The 24,314-nt window shown below is 39.6% G+C and overlaps 2 protein-coding genes and 1 long non-coding RNA gene across 3 annotated transcripts in view; all 3 read left to right on the plus strand.

Annotated features, from left to right (window-relative positions):
- LOC307173554 (hereditary hemochromatosis protein homolog) overlaps nt 1-11,584 on the plus strand; it is a 76,452-nt gene extending 64,868 nt beyond the window's left edge. The window contains exons 5-6 of the mRNA XM_079896753.1: nt 4,247-4,565; nt 9,610-11,584. Coding sequence (XP_079752879.1) covers nt 4,247-4,269 — 23 coding nt within the window. The 3' untranslated portion in view covers nt 4,270-4,565; nt 9,610-11,584. The remainder of the gene's footprint in view (nt 1-4,246; nt 4,566-9,609) is intronic.
- Nucleotides 2,215-4,189, plus strand: LOC307174337 (class I histocompatibility antigen, Gogo-C*0203 alpha chain-like; the record flags this gene model as incomplete). The annotated part of the gene is made up of 5 exons (XM_079898098.1): nt 2,215-2,458; nt 2,870-3,148; nt 3,387-3,677; nt 3,835-3,957; nt 4,110-4,189. The coding sequence occupies 5 exons, from the start codon at nt 2,215-2,217 to the stop codon at nt 4,187-4,189; spliced, it is 1,017 nt and encodes a 338-aa protein (XP_079754224.1).
- Nucleotides 11,585-20,210: 8,626 nt separating the features above from the next.
- Nucleotides 20,211-21,412, plus strand: LOC307173559. Its single transcript, XR_013823878.1, has 3 exons — nt 20,211-20,514; nt 20,633-20,845; nt 21,333-21,412. It is a non-coding gene; the product is annotated as an uncharacterized lncRNA (long non-coding RNA).
- Nucleotides 21,413-24,314: the final 2,902 nt, after the last annotated feature.

The following is a 24,314-nucleotide window of genomic DNA, read 5'->3' on the forward strand; positions in this document are numbered from 1 at the left end:
ATTTTCGCGCTTCGGGGCAGTGACGAGTACATATGCAGTCCAGTGGTTGTCCAGACACCCTAGGCACAACCTTAAGCAATGGCACTGAACGGTGGTTCAATGTCAACATTGTGACAACGCTCAACGCTGTAACCTTCACCACACAACGTGCTCATTTTCACTCAATTTCACTCCTGTTAATCTTGAGTACCTATAGAGTAGTATTGCATCCTTCATATCTCCAAAAAGTCTTTAGTTTTATTATATTTATAAAAGAAAGATAGGGTGTACCGAGTCTTTCCGGAAAAAAACCGAGCGTCTGGAGGCGGGCCGTGTGGGCGAAGCCAGAGCCATAGAGAGAATCCGTCGATCTGGGCTTTGTTTATAAAACATTCATCGTCGAAATGCAGGGAACAAACAGTCTACACAACTCGTTTTTGCCCCGGAAAAACAATCTGCATCCACTGTTCCTAACGCTGGGTTCTTTGGGAAGCTGAACATGGTAAGCTTTCCCTCACATCCAAAAACACACTTTGGAGACACTATGCAGCGCTGCCGATGATTTCCTGTTGAAGCGCGTTGATGTGCGCGGTCTCGCTCTCCTCTGGTCGACGTGTGCGCGGGCGAGCTTTTCCGGGAGAAATGCTCATATAAGGAGTTCCACTCTGGTCTACTCATTAGATCCACGGTCGAAAAAAAACCAGCCGAAACTTGTACCAACCCGGAAGTAAGATTTTCGGGACAGAAATTCTCCGTTATTCGTCCAAAATATTTTTAAAAAACTTTGACCATGTTAAGCATGAGAATCCATCTCTTTAACACTGTAAACAGCTCTGAATACATGAAACACCATTGTACCCCCCCTTTAAAACGTTGTTAGAAGGTTGGGTACGTTGCGCCAACGTTCTCTGTTTGCTGGGTACCAGTTTGCAATATCAAACAGCAAAACGAGCTGTTGTACAGCTAAAAAGAACTGAAAGTGGACTCCACACATATAAATGGCCGCGCCCGATCTTAAAAAAAAGGTAGGCCTAAATAGCCTACTACTTTTTATTTCATTAAAAAGGAAAGAAAACATACTTGATGTCGATGTTTGTGTCTATAAACCTATAAACTAGCATGACATGCACAAGCATGAAGGTGCAAGTGGTTGTATATTAATTGTGACGTAACAGTTGTTTACAGTAGGATGGCAATTTATCATTTGTAGGTATTAGTCATACAAGTTTGGAGGGTGAATAAATGTAAACAGAGTTTAATTTTGGGTGACCAATCCCTTTAATGTTGCAATTTTCATATTTTGTCTGGGAATGTTGGACAGTTTTTCAGATTTGAATATCTTTTTTTTGTGTGGCATAGGCCTACGTAAACAATTGTTAATACGTGTGAAATATGTATTCATATGTGAATTGTAAAATTGCACAATGGCCGCCTGCTGCTTTCTATATCTATCTATCTATCTATCTATCTATCTATCTATATATATATATATATATTGATATATATTATTAACAGAGTTGAAGTATCATGGTCTTGCATAAACTCAACTCTGGTCTGTTGGCTTGGACTTTGACTCAAATTAGCTGATGATTCTTTCTTCCGTTAGTATGGTTGAAAATGCTGCAATAACCATCCAAATCTTTTCTCTCAATCTCTTGATTCATCCTGCCTATTTTTGCTTCTCTGTTTCACTGTTCTGCATCAAGTACAAGGTTCAGTACAAGGTTCTTAACAGAGGAACATTACTTCTTGATTATTTTATTGTGGATGACAACTTTTCTAATTAACTTAGCAATTTATAATGTAATATTTATCACACGTATATTGTTGTGGGTAACAAATAAACAAACAATCCTGAATAAGAGACAATACTAATTTACTTTGAGGTTTATTTTCTTGCAAGAAAAGGTCAGCAGTCATACAGTCACGAGTGACAGTGAGGGGAGGTCATCCTTCCTCTTTTATAGCCTCAACTCTCAGAATTTTGTCTCTCTAGTCTAAGCCAATGATGTTATTTTCAACCATATTCGTGACAGGAGGCCCTCCAACACTCTTCTTTTCATATGATGGTCACACACATCTTAAAGATAAAATTTGTTCCACAATATTCATTTATAATGCAGAGCCCAGAGGAAGATAAGTCTGGACTGGAATGTATAGTCATATGTTATGGTCTAATTTGACTAATCTGTACTAATATTTCTCATCCTTGTGTACACAGGTTCTCACTCACTGATGGCTTTGTTAACATATATAGTTGGACAGACACCATTTCCTGAGTTCAGTGTTGTGGTGATGTTGGATGATATGCAAATAGCATATTATGACTCAACCGCATGGATACCTGTCTATCGCACTTACAGTGATTCAAAATACCATGATGAGGAGAAAAGTGATGCTGGTGTTATATTTCAGTACATGTATAATGGCATGAAAACTCGGGATTTGTATGTTAAGAAACACCTCAATCTCACAGATGGTGAGAACTAAAGCCAACATTATCAGCATTAACACATACTTTAATAACTGTAGCCAGAGGTGTAAAGTCCAGGGGTCAGAAAGTAAAAGTCCTGCCATATGTTTATTCCACCCATGAACTCAGCCAGCTGATTTCACTAATTAGTTCTAGCCTATCTCCTGGCTGAAAAACTGCTAATTAGCAAATCCAGGTGATTGGAACAAAATACAGAGGAGGACTTTTACTTTCTGAACCTGGACTTTACACCTCTGACTGTAGCTTCTATGTGTTTTAATTATTTTATTAAAACTTTTGATGTAAGACCGTAAAAGGGTAATCATAATGTGCAAAATATTCATTTTCAGTTTACTACATTTTATATTGTGTCAGAGTGAGGACTAATTAAAAAAAACATTTTTCTTTTATTTGAAGGTGTACATGTTCATCAGAGACTTGTTGGATGTGAACTGTTGAATGATGATAAACCAGGTCTAGCTCATTTCTGGAGTGCTTTTGATGGACAATCTATGGAGGAGTTCACCTATGACCTGGAACAAAACGATATCCATGTGAAAAAGCAATGGATGATATCATGGTACCAATTAAAGCAGCTTCATATAAAGTATTTATATGGAAATGTTTATCATCCTATTTGCATTAAAGTTTTGCAAAGGTACCTGCATTTGGAAAAGAACAATGTGATGAGAAAAGGTGAGAGAATCAACCTGATTAACTTCAGTATAATTAAGATAGGAAAAAAAACTTTATATATTATATTATATATCATATTATATATGATCATATATTTTATATAATCAACAAATATGACCCAGACAGCAGTACTGACAGAAAATGCGTGCCTCTGAATGCGTTATGAAACATGAGAACCATAAATAAATAACTGATGCAACAGTTTAACAACAGTAACACTTCTCATTATTCTCTGTAGTGAAACCCAGAGTCAGACTCATGAGGAAGAAACTCCCAGACTCTCAAGGGCTTCAGATCAGCTGTCTGGCCACTGGCTTTTACCCCCGTCACATTAACCTGACCCTGTTCAGAGACGATCAGCCTGTGGATGATGATCAGATCACAGGAGGACAGATTCTTCCCAACGGAGACGGAACTTACCAGATGAGGAAGAGTTTAGTGATCAGCGATGAAGAACTACGTGAAGGACATAAATACAACTGTACAATGAAGCACCTCAATCTGGACAACAAACTGGACATTATATTTGGTACATAAAAATGCCTGCAGCAAGCAAACAAACAAAATGCCCTTTTTGATATCAACAACATAGATTAAATAATAATAAAAACTATTTCAGTACATATCTTTAGCTTTTGTATTTATTTTCCAGTTTTTTTTTTTTTTTTTATTCACCACAATTTCAGATACAGATAAATATTACCCAGGAGGATCCGTCAGTCTGTTTGTAGTTATCAGTGTGCTGGTGTTAATGTGTGTGGCTGTTCTCATAACTACACTCATCATATGGAGGAAGAGACGTGCTGCTGGTAAATGTTCTACGGTCCAGTTCATTACATTTGATGCTCAATTAGAAAATGAAACTAAACATCATGTTCCTTTAGAAGAGTCTCTTTCAATGTTTACCGTTTACAGTTTTGTGATTGTGACTTTTTATTCTGGTTTATTTCATCTTATTCAGGACAAGGCTCTGAGACGTCACTGAATAAATACTCCCCTACTCCATGTGAGTATACTATGTCAGCAAAATGTTCATTTTAAGTTTAATTTTGGAAAATATCTAGAAATTGAACCAAATGAATGTTTTATTTATTTCAGCCACCACGCATGATGAAAATTGAGTCTATGTAATGCATTAAATTAAAAAATCAAGACAACACATGGAAAAATTAGCATTTCGGGGAGTTTCCAAGATGATTACTTGATTGCACGTGTTTTGATCAGCTCTGCATTCCCAAATACTTAAATTGACTTGTAATATTGTTGCAAAGAAGACTTTGAAAGATAGCTAACTCTAATAACACAGTGATTCTTTGGACACAACAATGGGTGGATCTAAAAAAAGGAAAAGTGCTGGAAAGAAGACTGGAAAGTCCAACCAAAGCGTAAATGCTAACACTGTTAGCAAAACGCCTCGGTTACGACTGTAACCTCGGTTCCCTGAAGAGGGAACGAGCGTTGCGTCGAGTTTGACGCTATGGGAACGCTTTGCGTGATGATGTCTTGAAGCACATGTAAAATCAGTCCAATGGCGTGGCGGAGCGTCAGATGCGGGTGACGTCACGTACCAGGAAACTATAAAGCCTGCTTGAAAACAGAGAGCGACAGCTTCGTAAAAAGTCTGAAGTAGCCGCTGACAGGCATGAAGGAGATATGGCAAGGTGACGCAACGCTCGTTCCCTCTTCAGGGAACCGAGGTTACAGTCGTAACCGAGGCGTTCCCTTTCAAGGGAACTCGCGTTGCGTCGAGTTTGACGCTATGGGAACGTCTATACCAACGCCACCATAGCTACGAATGTCTGTCCTGTGTGAAATCAAGTGAGCAGCACTAGGAAGACAGAACATGAGACCCTGGAGTAGAGTCCAAATCCAGAGAGTAGAACCTGACGAATGTGTGCGGTGAGGACCAGCCTGCCGCATCACAAACGTCCTGTAAGGAAACTCCTGATATAAGGGCCTTGGAGGCCGCCATACTCCTAGTAGAGTGCGACCGGACAGCCATAGGAGAAGGCTGTCCGGCTGCTTCATAAGCAAGCGAAATGGCCTCAACCACCCACTTGCTCATCCTTTGCTTAGACACTGGATATCCCTTGTTAGGGGACCCGAAACACCCAAATAATTGGTAGTTTTAAGCCACAGGGCAGCTCTGTGGACATAGCGTCTAACGCCCGAACTGGGCAAAGCAAATAGTTCTTTCCTGGTCCGTGAAAAGGAAGAGGACAGAAGGCCTGCAGAAAATAGTTAGAAGGAACAGAGCTTTCAGTGTCAAGAACTTCTCTGGAGCCTCCTCAATAGGCTCAAAAGGGGCCAGGGAAAGGCCTTGCAGCGCAAAGGACAAACCCCATGGAGGGACCCTAGAGCGAACTGCAGGCCTCAGCCTCAAGTGCCACGAAGGAAACGAGATACCAAGGGGTCTTTCCCCACAGAGATTCCACCCAAAAGCATGTGGTAAGCACCTATGGCCGCCACATAAACCTTTAACGTGGACGGGGTCAGACCTGCAGTGAACCGTTCTTGCAGGAACTCCAGCACTGTACCAAGTGGGCAGTTAACTGGGTCCAACCGACAGTCACTACACCAAGAAGTGAATACTCTCCACTTCAGGGCATAAAGTTTCCTCGTGGAGGGAGCTCTGGACTGTAGAATGGTCTCAACAACCTCAGTTGAGAGACCTGACACTATGCGCTGGGCCCCCTCAGAGGCCAAGCCCACAGGTTCCACAGTTCTGGTCGGGGGTGAAATATCGAGCCCTCCGCTTGGGACAGAAGATCCCTCCTGACGGGTAGCTCCAGGGGAGGCCCGGCGAGGAGAGACACGAGGTCGGGAAACCATACTCTGCCCGGCCAGTGCGGGGCTATAAGAAGCAGGCAAACCCGGTCCCTGCGAACTCTTTCCAGAACTCCCGGGAGCAGAGCAACTGGGGGAAAAGCGTACAGACGTAGCCTCGGCCACGTCTGCACCATAGCATCCAGTCCCAGAGGAGCTGGATGCGTGAGGGAGAACCAAAGTGGACAGTGAGACGTCTCTCGAGACGCAAACAGATCCACTTGTGCTTGCCAAACTCCCTCCATATCAGCTCCACCACCTCGGGGTGGAGCCTCCATTCCCCGGGCCTCAGCCCCTGTCTCGACAGAGTGTCTGCTCCTATATTCTGGACCCCGGGGATGTACGCTGCCCTGAGAGACAGCAGCTTTCCCTGGGACCACAAGAGGATATGGCGTGCCAAGTTGCATAACGGGCGCGAGCGCAAACCCCCTTGGTGGTCGATATAGGCGACTACCGACGTGTTGTCCGTGTGAACTAGCACATGGTGTCCCCTGAGATCTGTGAAAAAGCTCCTCAGAGCCCGGAAGACAGCTAACATCTCTAGGCGAATGATATGCCATAAGCGATGATGGTCTTCCCACAGACCTTGAGATGAGCGACCCTCTAGAATCGCTCCCCAGCCCGTGAGGGAAGCATCCGTCGTTAGCAGTTTGCGACGACAAGGAGCTCCCAACACTGGGCCCGGGGACAGGAACCAAGGTTTCCTCCACATAACCAAGGCACGTAGGCATCGCCGCGTGACCTTGATTGTGCGAAATGGGTTGCCCCTCGGGGAAAACCCCCTGGTCCTGAGCCACCACTGCAGGGGCCTCATGTGTAGCAGTCCAAAAGGTATCACGTTGGAAACTGCTGCCATGAGACCCAACAGTCTCTGGAACTGTTTGACAGTGAGTAGCTGGCCTAGCTTTACACTTTTCACAGCTGCAAGGATAGATTCTATACGTGGCGGTGACAGGCGCGCCTGCATTGACACAGAATCCCAAACCACGCCTAAGAAAGTGGTCCTCTGAAGTGGAGAAAGCACACTCTTCTTGGCGTTCAGCCGTAACCCCAACTCTTTCATATGTGCGAGAACGACATCTCGATGTCGAACCGCCACCTGATGTGACTGAGCTAAAATCAACCAATCGTCGATGTAGTTCATAATGCGAATGCCCTGGAGGCGCAGAGGCGCCAGAGCTGCATCCACACATTTCGTGAAAGTGCGGGGTGATAAAGCTAGGCCGAATGGAAGAACTCGATATTGGTATGCTTTGCCCCCGAAAGCAAACCTCAGGAACTTCCAAAGACACGGACGGATGGAAATATGGAAATATGCGTCCTTGAGATCTATCGTGACAAACCAGTCCTCGGACCTGATCTGAGGCACGATCTGTCTCAATGTTAACATTTTGAACTTGAGCTGCATGACTGACTCATTCAGAACTCGAAGATCTAAAATGGGACGCAATCCCCCGTCCTTTTTCGGAACTATGAAGTACCGGCTGTAAAACCTGGTTTTCCTGTCGGAGGGAGGTACATATTCTATGGCCCCTTTCTCTAACAGAGTGTTCACTTCCTGTTCCATAACCAGAACCTGCTCGGGGCCCACCACTGTGGGCAGGACCCCCATAAACCGAGGTGGGCGTTTCTTGAATCGTATCTGATACCCTTTTTCCACGGTCTGCAGGACCCAACGAGAAACATTTGACAGTAGCTTCCACGCTGTCAAAGATTCTACTAGAGGTACCAGTCTCTCGAGACTGACTTCTGGGTTCTGTTGTTGTTGAGTAGTTGGTTCATCGCCCTGTAACGGCGCACCGGCAGGGAACGACTGAACGGACTGCTCTAACACCCTCCTCAGAGGGGGCGGGCATCCCGAGGCCACTACGTTTCCGGGTGGTCCTTGAGATAAGTGCTCGCCGGAGACCGCTGCGCCCTGAAACACCGGAGGTGGCAGGGTTGGCAGAACGGTTTCCCCTTTTTTTTTTTTTTTTTGCGTAGTCGGTTCGTCGCCCTGTAACAGCGCACCGGCAGGAAACGACTGAACGGACCGCTCTAACACCCTCCTCAGAGGGGGCGGGCATCCCGAGGCCACTACGTTTCCGGGTGGTCCTTGAGATATGTGCTCGCCGGAGACCGCTGCGCCCTGAAACACCAGAGGTGGCAGGGTTGGCAGAACGGTCCCCTGAGGGTACCGAAGAGAGACGGGCACCGTGAAAAGAGGTGTTGACCGCTGCACTTCGGGGGGGGGACTACCCTCATTGTCCTGAGCCCTCGAGCATCAGGACAAAAAATTTTTCTCCAAAAAATTTACTAAGAGAACCAGCCTCTCAAGACTGGTGTAGATGTTACTCGAGCGACCAATTCAGTGCCCTGTATGGCGAACCGGCAGGGAACGACTGAACTGACTGCTCTAGGACCCTCCTCGGAGGGGGCAAGCATCCCAGGACCACTACGTTTCCGGGTGGACCCTGAGATATGTGCTCGCCGGAGACCACTGCGCCCCGAAACACACAAAGTGGCAGGGTTAGCATAAATGGCAAAGACATCGTGTATAAACACACGCGGAATAAGCCTTGCCCACCAGAGATATATTTTTTATTTTTTATGTCACTCTGAGGGGCTTATTTAGGCAATGCCGAAACACTTAGGGACGATGCTGTTGCTAGAGAGAGATAGCTCGCGAGCGTCTCTCCCACCTTTGGCATCTCCTCATAACCATGTCTCTTTAACCAGAAAATAGAGGAATAATCAGATATTTGTGGAATTAAACACTCTATATGACACTGGTTTCTCCCACGATCTCGACACCTCAGTATGGAGATCGGGGAAAAACGGCAGATTTCGGCGTTGTGATTGTGCACGTGAGGGCAGGAAGCGTTCGTCAAGTTTATTATTTATTTATTTATTTGAACGAACGTCCTGTTTATAAGATTGCCACACAATACATAGTCTATCGACTGCTCTTGTCACTACATCCAGCAATTCTTCAACATTAACAACATCCAGTTCCTCAGAACTGGACAATTGCAGTGTTTGTGTAACCATCAGGGGGGAAGAAACCGCCGCGCGTGCTTCCGCACCCTGATGAGAAACACCGGGTCTATCAGGCAAGGGCTGAGATAAGGCAGAGTCCGTCTCAGACCCCGCTGATAGATCCATTTGCGAACCCCAGGACTGAGATCGCCGCTGTGCCTCGGCAGCAGCGGGACCCGAGCCCTGGGGAGCGCGAGCTTCCCGGAAGAAACTCAGCCGGGATCGGAGCGAGCGCATGGACAGCGCCTCATAATGCACACAAGCCAGCACCCTCGAGTGCTGACTGGGCATGCTCCTCTCCCAAACAAACAATACACAGAACGTGAGTGTCCCTACCCGTAATAAAAACGCGGGCAGGGATGCACACACATTCTGAACTGATCGCTGGATTGCATAATGTGACAGACAACAATAAATAGACAGAGACAGATTTCACATAAAGCGCTACTGAAGACACAGAAGCAGGCTTTATAGTTTCCTGGTACGTGACGTCACCCGCATCTGACGCTCCGCCACGCCATTGGACTGATTTTACATGTGCTTCAAGACATCATCACGCAAAGCGTTCCCATAGCGTCAAACTCGACGCAACGCGAGTTCCCTTGAAAGGGAACTAGCAGCAGCACTCAGTGGCCGAAACTTTTATGAAGATCCCTTCCAGTGATCTGATTACTGACAACTTGCATGATTATCTTAAACAAGACACTGATCTGGATGAATTTATACTGGTGGAGGAAGAAAGTCTCCATCCCCAAACAACACTGTAGTAGACAGACACACAACGGTCATCCTCGCACAGGTCTCAGAACTTTTCTGTGATAAAAAATGATAAAAATTTAATTTGAAATTGGAATTTTTTGTTGTTTAAAGTATTGTAGTGAACTGGCAAAAATTAGGAAAATTGGTGAGGATAAAATTTTAGGTAAAATTTCCATCTTGTAAAAAAGTAGAGGAAATTTCTGAAATGGACAAAACATAACTTACTGAGCAGAAACTTAAATTAGAGGAAATTTACAAAAGAATGGCTTGAAGATCTTTATAAGATCTCAAGCAAAATGGCTTGAAGAGTGCGAGAAGAGCTCTGCCAATATTTTAGACTTAAGAGGCATGCAAGCCAAAAATAATTATATTGAGCAATTGAATATTAATGGTGATATTGCTGAGGACCCCAAAATCATTGCACATTTTTGTTGAGTTTTATAGTTTTCCGAGTCCTTGCCCAACATAAAGCATCTTAGCATAGAGGATTCTAATATACAAAGCCTCTCTCAGATTAGAAGAAATTATTGATGCCATAAATTATTTGAAAAATAAGTCTCCAGGAATGGATGGTAAAACTGCCGAATTTTATAAAGCATTTAGAAAGACCGTTGCTCCTTTTTTGTTCAAAGTTTTTATGGAGAGCCTTGAAAGAGCTTTGCTTCCTCCAACCCTGATGTGTCAAGGACTTATCACCCTCAAAACCAAATAAAGACCCCATTTTAATTGATAGTTGGCAGCCAAATACGTTGCTAAATAATGATTATAAAATATTTGCTTTTATCATAAAGACTGAAATGTGTTTTAAACAATCTGATTTGTTTAAAAAAGAAAAAAGGCGCATCTTCAATAATATATAACGTTATAATAACGTTTGGTTTTGGACATTTTACATAGATCTCTAATGATTGTTTTGTACTATTATAAAGCTTTCGAATCTTTAGGAAAGCCCTTTAAAGGGAATTAAAAGGAATCAATACCAAAGTGATAAGTCAGTTAGCCGATGACACTGCCTTGTTTCTGAAGGATGTCTCTCGAGTAGATATTGCATTAGAAACTCTTAAGCCCTTTTCCAAAGCCTCAGGTCATTATCTTTATATCAATTAATGTGAGCTGCGTCCAGTTGGCGACTGCTTGGAGTCCTCAATTTGTAACATTTATGTAAGAGAAAGCATCACCTTTTTGGTGGTTAAATAATTTGATAATAAGATGTGCCCCTCCATTTTTTGCCTCAAAAGACATGCAAAGTTGAATCATTTGTTTCTGAGAGATCTGTCACTCAAGGAAGAGTTCTTCTCACTAAACCAGAAGGCATTTGTCGCTTATCATTTACTGCTCAGTCACTTTATGTTGACAAACACACATGTAAATTAATTGACAGAATATGTGAATTTGAATGAAAAAACAAAGTTCACTACTAAGAAATCAGTAATATTAAATTCATGATAAAGGTACATTTTATAGACTTTAGCTCTCTGAACAATGCTTTTAAAATAAACTGACAGTATTTTCAAAACATGGTCTGTTTGGAATATAATCCCACTGTATATTTACTCTCATTTAGGTGGCAAAGAATTTCTTTTAATGTGCAATTATAAAATTGAAAAACTTCTAATTAAACTCTCTAAATTCTATCATCAAGCACTTGCTGCTTGGAGTCTCAATTAAGTATTCATTTATGCTTATACTCAACAATATATAGATATGCTCTCTGTTGTTTTCTTTTTTTTTTTCTTTCCCTTTTCTCTTTTTTTGTAATTTCTATTGTATTGTGAAACATGTATGTTCTTCTTATGTAATATGGAAGTTACTCATGCTATTTGCTGATAATAAAGCATTAAAAAAAATAGCATTTGCTTGGTGTATATAATTTGGGTTGTTATGAAAATGACCATTAAACGATGAAACCACAAAGGAATGTAACACAGGTAACGAATGTTTAACAGTTATGAAATATTTTTAAAGAATAATATCACTTTATTAGTTTTCTTTTCTTGCTGGTCAAAAGGAGATTTGTGTTTTATCCAAGCTCTTCTCACTCGCAACTTCAAGGCATCTGATATTGTCACATGTTCAAGAAGAAAAATGTGCATCCTTATACAAATGCCCATAATGTGACATATTACTTTCAAAGAGGTTTCTCTTTGAAAGTAATATGTCACATTATGGGCACTTTGGGCATTTGTATAAGGATGCACATTTTTCTTCAATAGACTGATGCAAAGGGCATGGAATTTTGTGCCAGAAACTAAGGGAAGATCATTTTATCATATGACATATTTTGGAGTAAGATTTTCAGTTTGACTGTGTAAGCTTAAAACTGAAATTCCCACTCATGCGTTCAAAAAAAAAATGTTGCCTGAAGAAGCGTTATAATCTAATGTGTGACATGCCAAAGTTCAGATTTATCTTTTGAATGGTTGAATTCAGAATAGCCTACAAGCATTATATGCTTAAGGCATTGCAGAAACAGTAATAGTAAAACATTTCACGCTTGAACAAATTTCAACTGGTCGATAAGAGAGTCCCATGTTTTAAAGCAGTTGTTGTTATTCCAGTGCCAGAAAAGCAGAATATCAGGTTCTCACTCACTGATGGTTTTCGCCACATACAGTCAATCCAAAAAATACTGGGTGCAGGACACTATAGTTCATTTATGTATATTTATATCCATGTGAGGATAGCAAAATAAAGTAAACTGACATATTATACCCAAAAATTCTCATATAGTGGACCACCAGTAAAATTTATTCAGACACTTTGACATGACCATGTTTTGCTTAAGCGTTTTTTCTTTAATTGCTAATGCGACCTTTTTACACCACAGACTGAACAAAATTTAATTGGTAATTGGTTGACCTATTGGCATTATCTAATATTTAAATTTAACAGCTGGCAGCTATTCAAACTAATTAATTTGTGAGACAGTCTAACAGAAGGATGGCCAAAACCAGTGAAATATCAACTGAGTTATTGTCATATTTTATTTACCATTTAAAGCATGATGAATAAACTGTGATAATGTGAGAAATGTTGAAGGTGTCTGAATACATTTTGGTTTGACTGTAAATGCTGAACAGACACAGTTTCATGAGTTCACTGTTGTGCTGATGTTAGATGATGTATTATGACTGAATATTGTAGTGGATTTTTTCCCTAAATCTGACTATCAAGCATCTTCCAATCGACACTTAATAACCTTTATACTCTAGCTCTTGCGTCTTCAGTCAACAACTGGCCGAGTTTCTTACTCTAACTTGATTCCCTAAACTAGCTCACTTCCTAAACTAGCATCCTGCGCAGGAATAAATCGACAAACAGACCTGCAAATGTCCTTTAAATGCTTTAATCACGGCCAGGGGATCTTCCCGAGCAGTTCTCAGGGAATCTCTCCCAAGAAGCAAGGCCGGAGGATCTCAGACAAATTCCATTGAGACTCCCACAGTGCACAAGAATACAACAGTTTTTATAGTATAGACGTATGGCATAAATGTCAGGCTGCATTAAATAATTTCCCCACTATTTGATTGGTTCTTCATATGCAAACCCCTCTGTTACTAGCAAACTTTGTTTTAATGATGACTTAATTTCATTTCCCAAACTATGTTATTTATACACACACACACGCACACACTCAAAGTCACAAGTTTTCCATTGGTTTCGTACAGTACATCCTGTTCAAATGTTAGATGTTAAATAAGGTTAGATGTTAGAAACATGGTTAGTTTAATATACAGTTTAAAATTTCTACGACAATATCATGGAAAGCTGTCCACCGCATGCAGTCAAAATAATTCAAATGATGACAATGATGCTGGTGATACATTCATGAAAAACTTAACATTTTATTTTAAAATCGCACAGGTAAGTCCAAACCTAAATTTTGGTATTATCGGCAATCACCTTTCTTTTAAAAAATCCTTTTTGTTTGATGCCTAATTCTCTTTCCTTTTGTTTCTCTCTTCTTGCGGATTCTTGTGGTGCACACTGCTGTGCCCTGGTCAAGTTGTGAGCAAAACACTCAAACTGTCTAAAATCGCTGCTAAACAGCACAATGAATGCTGCAAGTGAATTCAATACCTGTCTGTAGTTATAAAGTATAGACCTAACACGTGTCACATTTGAACATAAATGAAACATTTAAACAGACATTGAAACAGGCTTCTATAAAACATTTTACTCTGCATTAAACTTAAAAATATATAGGCCTATATAAAAAAATGACCCAATTATTAAACTTACCAGCAATGTCAATTTTATTTACTTTTATCAAAAGTCTCTGTGCCTACAATGTGTTTTCAAACCAAGGCATATACATTGTTTTGTTTTTGTTTTTTGTTTTATCCAATTTTGCAAATAAGAATAGTAAAAGATACTATATCCATTGTTTTGCAATGTCCATTTTGGGTCACTAGCACCAAGAATTGGCAGGCATCTAAACCAATCCAATGACAGCCGCAGTCTTCAAAAGTGAAAGTAAAAAGTAACAGACGAAAGAACAGATAAAACAGGCAATAACATCTTGTATCTAAGAGAAAGAACACTGTCTTCCCTGCTGAGAATGCGCCAAATGAACTTTGAGGGGCTGCTTAGTATCCCAACAATGGATGATATAGATCACAGAAAATTTTAGAAGTACACATTTGACCCTGATATTAAACACTGTTGAAACAATGAAGGCCAGAAAAAGTTTACATGCACTGCCATCAGAAAGGCGTAACATTGAGCTTATACTGTAAAAATGTACTTAATTCATTATATATATATATATATATATATATATATATATATATATATATATATAATTTATTTATTTTTTGTTTGTTTGTTTGTTTTTAATTTTGTTTGTTTTTAATTTTTTTTTAGTCTTAGTTTTACTTCCAAAAGTTGAAATAATTTTCTCAGAAAATGCTGAAGCCAGATTGAATTACGTCTGTGCAACTGCACAGACCAATGGCGTCTCGTGTGCCCAAGTGGGCGAGTCCATTTGCCATAAGCAGCCGCTGAGTGAGCAAACGGGACTCTGTGAGCTCACGTCGGCCCAGATCCTGCATGCCTCACTCTCTCCACAGTGAGAGGATTCCCCTGTGGTGTTCACCAGCAAAGATCAGTGTCCCTCTTCCGGTGCAAGTGGCTTGTTCTCATTTGGAGGGTCCGAGGAAGATGACAGCAAGAAGATGTCCCTGGCTGCTTCAGATATAGAGGAGTGGTCGAAACCCCACTAAGGATTCCACTACCCTGGACAGAACAAGCAAGATGATTCCCAGCCCGGGCTAGACTCCGAGCTCATCTGAGTCCTCTCCAAGGCAGTCGAGGAGTTGAGTCGAACATGTTAAATGAGGCCAGTAGAGTCTGAGATGTAGTTCTCTTGGGTGTTTTGCCATTTCTCTGAGCATTACACAGTCTGACCTTTGGGTGAATTTACCGGGACGTCCACTCCTGGGAAGATTGGTAACTCTTGAATGTTTTCCACTTTTGAATAATCTTCCTTACTGTAGAATGATGGACTTCAAGTAATTTGGAAATGGCATTTTAACCCTTCCCAGACTGATAGCAGCAACAATTTCTTTTCTAATTCTCTATTGTTGGTGTCTTTCCTTCTTGAAATTGTGTTAACACACACACCTGAATGCTCCAGACCAGCAAACTGACACCAAAACTTCTGCTTTTATAGAGGTGATCACACTTGCTGATGATCAGTTAATCAAAGGCATTTTATTAGCAGTGCCTGACTGCCACTTACCCTTATAATTCCTATGGAAGCAGTAAGGGTGTACTTAGGTTTTCAGCCATGGCTTTTCCATTTTGGCCTAGTTTATGTTAAATAAATGACACAGTATTTTTGTTCATCTGAGGTATCTATATGTATTTACCTAATTTTAAGATCTGCCAAGGATCAGATCATTTTTTTATTATTGTCCCGATACATAATTAACAGAATTTAATAGGGTGTCCTTTCTTTTCACATGACTGTAGCTGAATGATGTCTTTTGCTTTGTACCATTAAACTGGGAATAACTTTTTTTTTTTCACTTTTCAGACCTGATGCCGCTTAAAGAGGAGAGTCCAGAACTGTATGAAATGGAGGACAAAGTACAGTATGAGAAACATGATTTCATAACTGAAGATATACTTTGCTCACAGACTGAAAAGTCTTCCTCACAAAAAAGAGGTGAGGAGATGGGATCTAAACGATCTTTTGCCTGCAAACAGTGTGGAAACTTTTTCTCTGCAGGAAACCTTAAAATCCATATGAGAAGTCATACTGGGGAGAAGCCTTACACATGTGATCAGTGTGGAAAGAGTTACACACGAAGCAATACCTTAATGGTTCACATGAGGATTCACACTGGAGAAAGGCCTTACACATGTGATCAGTGTGTAAAGTGTTTCATAAGAAAAGACAACCTTAATTTACACATGAAAATTCACTCAAGAGAGAACCATTTTATATGCCGTCAGTGTGGAAAGAGTTTCAAAGACATAGAACACCTTAACAGGCATGTAATAATTCACACCGAAGAGAAGCCTTTCAAGTGCCATCAATGTGGAAAGGGTTTAAAGCATGAAGAATCCCTTGCTTACCACATGAAAATTCACACTGGAGAGAAGCCTTTTAGCTGCAATCAGTGTGGAAAGAGTTTCATACATAAAGGACAGCTTAATGTTCACATGAGAGTTCACACAAGAGGCAAACATTTTAAATGCGGGCGATGTGGGGAGACTTTTACAGACAAGAATCTCCTTAAAATGCATAGAAGTACTCACTCCAACGAGAAGCCTTTCCCCTGTCCTCAGTGTGGAAGGAGATACAATCTTAAAGGACACCTTAAGAATCACATGAGATCTCACACAGGGGAGAAGCCTTTCACCTTTTTTCACCATGTGGAAAGTGGTTCATGCATAACGGACACCTTAATTGTCACATGAGAATTTATAAAAAGAGAGAACGATTTAAAATGTCAACTGTGGAAAGAGTTTTACGGACAAAAAACAACAACTTAAAAGGCATATAAATATTCACAGAAGAGAGAAGCTTTTTTATTTTTCAAAATATATTCTTTTGTTTAACAGAAGGAAGAAACTCATACAGGTTCGGAACAACATGAGGGTGAGTAAATGATAACAGAATTAAAATTTTTGGAAATGAAAATTCTCTCATCAATTACTCACTCTCATGTCGTTCCAAATCCATAAGATTTTCGTTCATATTTGAAACACAAATGAAATATTTTGAATGAAATCTGAGACCGTCAGAGTTTTGGGTGAAAATACTTTAAATAAAGGGACAGAAAAAAAACTAATGTATTCACTAATCACTGAATTTTCTTTCTTTATTCACTATGAATTTTCTTTAACATTTTTTTTTATTATTATTATTTGTATAAATTATTTTTTAAGTACCAGGGCGATGTAAAACATTTGAATAATGATTTTGGTCAAGCTCGGGTAAATAAATTGAACCACTTATTTAAAAAAAAAGGGAAGATCACCATGTTAGGGGCAAAAGAACAACAGTTTAAAATAGTGAAGATTCTAATTTAGACACATTGTGTACGTTATTGTACAATGTTTGCCACTTTGTCCCTTTCAACGCAGTTGATAAATTATCAGATCAAAAAAACAATATATATTATATTATATTATATTGTGTGTGTATTAAATGTACTTACTTTCTGACAGATGCATAATTTTAAATTTGTTGGTTTTCAGATGCAAATGCCTTTTGTTAACCCTTTAAAGTACTACATTATTGATATTCCAATAAATTTTCATTGTCACTGAACTTTCTGTGGACGGGACTTTTATTTTGGTCTGGTGTTATGACATCAAAAGGCTGCAGCGCCCTCCCCTGGCTCAACAGAGGTTTGAGTTTTTGAATGCTTAACTATTTGAGGTGTTTAAATCGATACAAATCGTTCAGTCTATATAGTTTTTACAAGTAATGTGAAATGAATGGTATTATGTGAGGTGCCATGTGACGCTTTACAGTTCAATTTTCAGTTATGGATAGCCTAGGTGCCGTTTTCTCTCATTCAATTTCTAAATCGTGACTTCAGAAAATGATTAATGAATTATATTTTTGTGTCAGAAAACTGAATATAAAGCATTACATGAACTGATAGTTTGTCTCTTAAATGTCTTTTATGATATCTGTATGTGACTAAAGTGCATTTATATGTAACAAATTAGGTTTTGGATTTTTATTTATTTCTTTTAACGGCTTTCCTCATATTAAACATGGAAAAACAACAAAACAAGAAGCTCCTGGTGAAACAACTGAGATTCACGTGACATACTGTTATCAAGATGGCATTTATTAAAGATGAGATTGAAGACAAGAGAATTTCAGAACCATTCAGAGTGAAACATGAAGATATTGAGGAACAAACAGGTTTGTTTTCAAATGTGAACTCAGCAATTTTGTTCTCATTAAAATGTTGATATTTAAACAAATAAATGATCATTTTGAAAAGTCATGTAAATGACATGAGATGAAGAATCCAGTCATATAAGTGCCATAATTAAAGCTAAAAAATAAATAAAGTGGAACAATAAACCACCATAGCCACTGAAATATGTGGTTAAATCCATGCTTTTTAAGTGATGCTTGCAAAAGTATTAAAAACCTATTAATTTTTTTTCACATTTTGTTATGTTGCTGCCTTATGTTAAACCTAAGCCACTGTTGCATTGTCTTAGCTGTCTTATTGTCCTGCTGGGCCGAGATGGTCCTCACTGCAGAACACGAAATTCAGGGGGAGGAGTTGGATCCAAGATTATTAGATTATCCAAGACCTTATATAGGCTATACTTAAACCTACCCATCTCCACCCCCTGATCCCTAAACCCAGCCCTAAACCTACCCATCTCCACCCCTTAGATCTGGATCCAACTCCGCCCCCTGGATCTCGTGTACTGCAGTGAGGTGCTACTGGGCTGAGGTTCTGAATAATTCAGACTAGGTTTTCATTAAGACTATCTCTTTAGTTTTCTGCGTTGAGCTTTCCTTCTACTTTTGACGATTCCTCCAGTCCCTTCTGCTGAAAAACTCCCCCACAGCATGATGCTTCATCGTTAGGATGGTATTGTGATGAGCACTGCCTGGTTTCCTCCAGACATGACGCTTGGAACTGACGCTTGTTCATCAGACCAGAGAATATTGTTTCTCGCTGTTTGTCTTATTTTATAGGGAGATGAGAGGGTCTGTGTGATATCTTAACTTGGATCATGTGAGGCACCTCAGCCTATCGTGTAATGGCATTGATGTCAGTACCCGCAGTTCAAAGTTTTATGACAGTCAGTTACAGCTTATATGAATCAGTTTCTTGTGGACTATTAGCGTGTTAGTCTTCTGAATAAATGTTCTATATTTGGATTTTATATTGCCAGTAAAGGTACTGTAGGACTACATTGTTTGTGGAATGTGCTTTACTGCGTAAAAAGGCGTGAATATCTCTATTTGCTGCAAAGTACTAGTCACTGCAGGGTGCATAAAGCTATATTTAAGATTACACTAAAAACATAATTGTAATTTAATATATATTTAATTCATTAAAATTATATGTATTTTTTTTACCATCATTCATTAAAAAGCGTTATATCCTCATCATTAGGCACACAGCAGTTGACACAACACCGTCATGTTTTATTTTAATTAAACAGCATACAATATAACACAATATTTATACTTAAATTATTCATTTTATCTTTATTCATTAAAATGCATAATATCAGTGTCATATCACATGCATACATGCAGTTATAGTAGTCATTACAATTCAAGTCTCATCATAACTAAAACCTGAAAGCCAAAGAAAGAAAGTATCTGTACTTTTTACTTTCAATATACAATATCACTCAATATTACTATTAAATATGGTAATGCATGCCGCAAATTAGTCTTACCTGTCGCGACATTCCCTACTCTGCCTTCTCTTATAAAATAATCTTTTTATCATAGTAAAATCTACATATTGTTCCCAACAAAAGTATTGTTTAGTGTAAAACATGTTGAATATTAGCAAACAGGCTGTCAATTACTTAAATGATTTGACTTTATTAGACTTCATCACTTGTAAGCGTTGATCACTACGTTGAACAGGAGGGTATGTTCAGTTCACGTATCGTGGGCACTACATATTAATTTGTGGGAACGTGATATGTTGTGGCCAAGATATGATGTAAGTTACATAGTGTTTTGAGCAGCATTTGCTGACTGTCATGCTGTTGGCCATATTATGCCACTGCAGTAGACGCATATCGCAGTATTAAGGCTATAACGATTAATCGATTAATTGATCGTTAATTTAAACAACGATCGATCATTTGTGAAAATTGACATCCCTAATAATAACTATTTTACAGAAAACTGCACCAAAGGAGCTTACATTCTGACACCTTGCTGGAGCATGCTTAAGTGTGTCTGCCACAATATCCTCCACTGTTGCTTGCCGGATTTTAGGATTGGACATCATCACTGCCTCTGTAAAATTAAATTCTATAAATATACAGCAATGGTTTAAAAAGTACTGGCAATACAGGTTTTTTGAGTCACTAACATATTGGACTTACTTTTTATGACCTTCATAATGTTCAAGTTTAGTAGTGGTCTCTTCCCTTTCTTCCCTTTCAGATTAATCTCCTTCCAAACACTGTAGGAGGCCAGTGCCCGCATCACCCGCCGGGTGTTTTCCCCAGGGTTTGGACCTCCAACAAGACTTAAATGGTGCGTCTACAAGATGGAAAACATTTTCAAAATGGTAATAACTTTTGTTATTTAATTTAATTCTAACACTTTTTTTTTGGCATTTCACGGATAGTTCACTATTAACATACCACTCTATTCCGAAATGTCTCCTCTTTAATTTTTTCTTCAAGAAAGAGGAGTTCCTCCATAGTGCCACACACATCAAGGTTCATCTCCTCCACTCGCTGACTAGTCCCATCACCCAGGGCACGAGCATAGAGTTCATACAGGGCTGCTGTTGAGCTCCTCATCGCCTTCATCTCACTCTCTATGCTGATGATTCTCTGAATGAGTAGGCTCAGGAGGTGATCTGGGAGAATCAATATTGATTCGTTCAAATAAAGGTAAAAACTAAGTTTCAAATTATGTTTTGCATTTACCATTCTTCTTCTTCATTCTCTAGGAGGCGCTGGTCTTAATGTTGCATCAAGAATGGATGTTGAATCTTCAGGTCTTGAAGGCGTTAGTGTGGTTGGTTTGTTCGGTTTAAATGCTGGGGGAAATGCCAGCTGAGATTCCACTGTAAATTAGAAGTTAATTACTAAAAAATAGGAATAAACGAATAGCTATAAAATGTACCGTTATTGGTATCAATCAACTAATGAAATTGTGGTATTCTGAAAACCCCCAAACACTTTTAATATGAAAATGTGCACAAGTGATAAAGTAAAAGAATTAAAACTAAGAAAGGCCTACCAGTTTTTGTACAGTTCACCCGGCTCTTCTTTTTGGGGTGAGGTACTGAAGTATCTGTAAAAAAAAAAAAAATGAATAAAAATGATTTTAGAATTACTTTAATTGTTTACTTGTAAACTTATTTCACATTCTCAGGTTCATACCTTCATCAGAGCTGCTGAGACACACTGGACGTTTTTTCCTCTTGGGAATGTCATCAGAGCTCTCCACAGAAGACTGCACAGCTGCTCTTTTGGACCACTTTTTAGCAGTTTCATAGTCACCTGAAGTATAAATACAGTGAGTATAATTTAGCATTCAGTAACAGTAGTTGCACTAACATTTTGTTTGAATGATCCTTTAAAGTAAAATGAAATACCTGTTTTTGCAAACACTCTGACCCTGTGCCTGGTCCAATTTGTTTTATCAGGAAGTTCAAGTGTTTTAATTTTTTTGGTCACATTAATTGGTGGCCAGTAACAGTATTGTACCTGCATTAAAATAGTACAATTAAATTATGAAATAAATATTGTAGAAGTAGAAAATAAATTCAAACTGAAATATGAAAGCAAGAGTAACTGAAAATCTAACTCAAGTAAAAAGTTAGATGTAAATGTTAATAATTGAGAATTGTACTCAAAACATGCTAAATGGAACTGACATTCTAGGCTTTTGCACAAATGCAGATGGTATGCAGTCCCGAAGAGACAGCAGTCTTGCACTAATCTCTTTGTTTTGACTGGCCGAAACCCTCACAGCTCTGTCTCCTCTGGTCCAGATGAGCAGGAGCCATTTCATTACACCGAGACAAGCCTGGTGCATGTAATCAATGGGAAAGCACCTCACCATGTCTATGGGGAGGTGAGACACAGGTGTGTTCCCATGGTGATGCTGAAATTGTGTTTGATTTCTGAATGCTTCATCTGTCCGGAGTATGAGGTCAGCAGTCTCTTGGTATGTGATTCTGTTTAACCACACACCTTTTTGCTCACATCGGTCACAGCCAAAGTACCCGGAATACTGTTTGATATTTTTCACTAATGCACGAGCTGGAGCATCACACACAAAGCACCTCAGATTGACTTTTATTTTTCTTCCCATGAAGGAAATCCTGTCATTCATCAGATGACCCAGGTCCCTTACTGTGTCTTCCAAAAAGCCAAGATCTGTTGGTCGACTTGCACCACATGTCAGAGCCGTGGGGAAAATGGTAACAGGATCTAACATGACTGCGCAAACTGGACTGGCCACATACAGTGGGGAGAACAAGTATTTGATACACTGCCGATTTTGCAGGATTTCCCACATACAGTACAAAGCATGTAGAAGTCTGTCATTTTTATCATAGGTACTCTTCAACTGTGAGTGACGGAATCTAAAACAAAAATCCAGAAAATCACATTGTATGATTTTTAAGTAATTCATTTGCATTGTATTGCATGACATAAGTATTTGATACATCAGAAAAGCAGAACTTAATACTTGGTACAGAAACCTTTGTTTGCAATTACAGAGATCATACGTTTCCTGTAGTTCTTGACCAGGTTTGCACACACTGCAGGAGGGATTTTGGCCCACTCCTCCATACAGACCTTCTCCAGACCCTTCAGGTTTCTGGGCTGTCGCTGGGCAATACGGACTTTCAGCTCCCTCCAAAGATTTTCTATTGGGTTCAGGTCTGGAGACTGGCTAGGCCACTCCAGGACCTTGAGATGCTTCTTACGGACAACGTACTGTGTTAGCTGGGTGCTCATTATTAGTTCATGGAAGTCAATACATTAATAAATAAAACCACAGTGTAAAAGATTACCTAAAAGTATCTTGATACAATGTCCGCATTCTCCGCAATGTCCGCGTCACTTATTATATCATTATCTAAGTTTTCGGCATTGAATTGCGGGGGTTGCGCATTATTTCATTCCCGCGTGCTTCATTCCCAGTACATGCGTAGGCCTACACATAAAGCTTTTTCATGGCTTGTTGTGCTTACGGTCATATCACACGAAAATATTGTCACAACGTCCGTCTTGCTAGCCACGTATTCACATAAACACATCTGTCATCATGTCCGTGCTGTCAACGGTAACGCATGGGATTCATGTTTTTCAGTTTAATGCTAAAAATATTGAATCTAATTAACGCAGCATCCGATTTTTTTCTGTCATCCTTTGGCTAGCGTTACGTTATATGATCTCATTCTTCTTCGTGCAAATGCTTTTAAACAATTCAAGTGCAACATCTCAAAAGAGAATGCGCAGTCTAGTTTCATTCCCTCCTATTTGTAGAAATCAAATATTCAAGCTGTTTAATCATTTTTCTACCACAGAACGAAAAACGAAAAATCAAGCTGAATTCTTGTTTTTCGTTTTTTTGGAAAAGAATGGTCAGTGTAGGGGGAGACCGGGGACAGTTGCAACACTTTTTGCATTTCTCTCAGTTGCAGAGACTATTTGGACTAGACCAACCAAATTTGTATATATTAAACTTGCATATGTCTGCTAATTACCCATACCATTTAAAGATGATTATATATGACATATCGTTCACAGTATTTATTTGAATGAAAGAAGCCAAATGTTGCAACTGACCCCGACCCAGGGCACAGTTGCAGCACAACCCAGGGACGGTTGCAACATGTTAAAAATACCTTAAATTTCATTAATTAACTTAAGCTTTTTGTCTCAATGAGCATAGAATTCTGAAAATATTAACTGTTTTAGGCCTGCTATAATATTATAGTATTATTTATTTCAATAATATTATTGTAGCCTATTATTTATTTATTTAGTCATATTTATCAAATAACGGTTATTGAGTTTTGTTAGTTTATGTGTAGAACATAGGCCTACATAGATTCAGTGTGCAGGTGTTACAGATGCTATTCAATCTCTCCATATTTCAGTGTCAGACAGGAAGAATTGAACAATTTGCAATGCAACAAACTTTTATTAAACATGCAATTTATAACTTGTTGCAACCGTCCCCAACCCTATCAGCCATGACAGAACATCATGTGCCTGCTAGACACACTGACTTTGACACATGCTGACCATGTCACTTAGAAGTCAACAAAACAATAATTCAAACTAAGTAAGTTTTGATTAATTCATACACAATTTCAGGACAGTATGACAAAAA

Source organism: Squalius cephalus, assembly GCF_949319135.1.
Source record: "Squalius cephalus genome assembly, chromosome: 16".
In the NCBI taxonomy this organism is placed as follows: Eukaryota; Metazoa; Chordata; class Actinopteri; order Cypriniformes; family Leuciscidae; genus Squalius; species Squalius cephalus.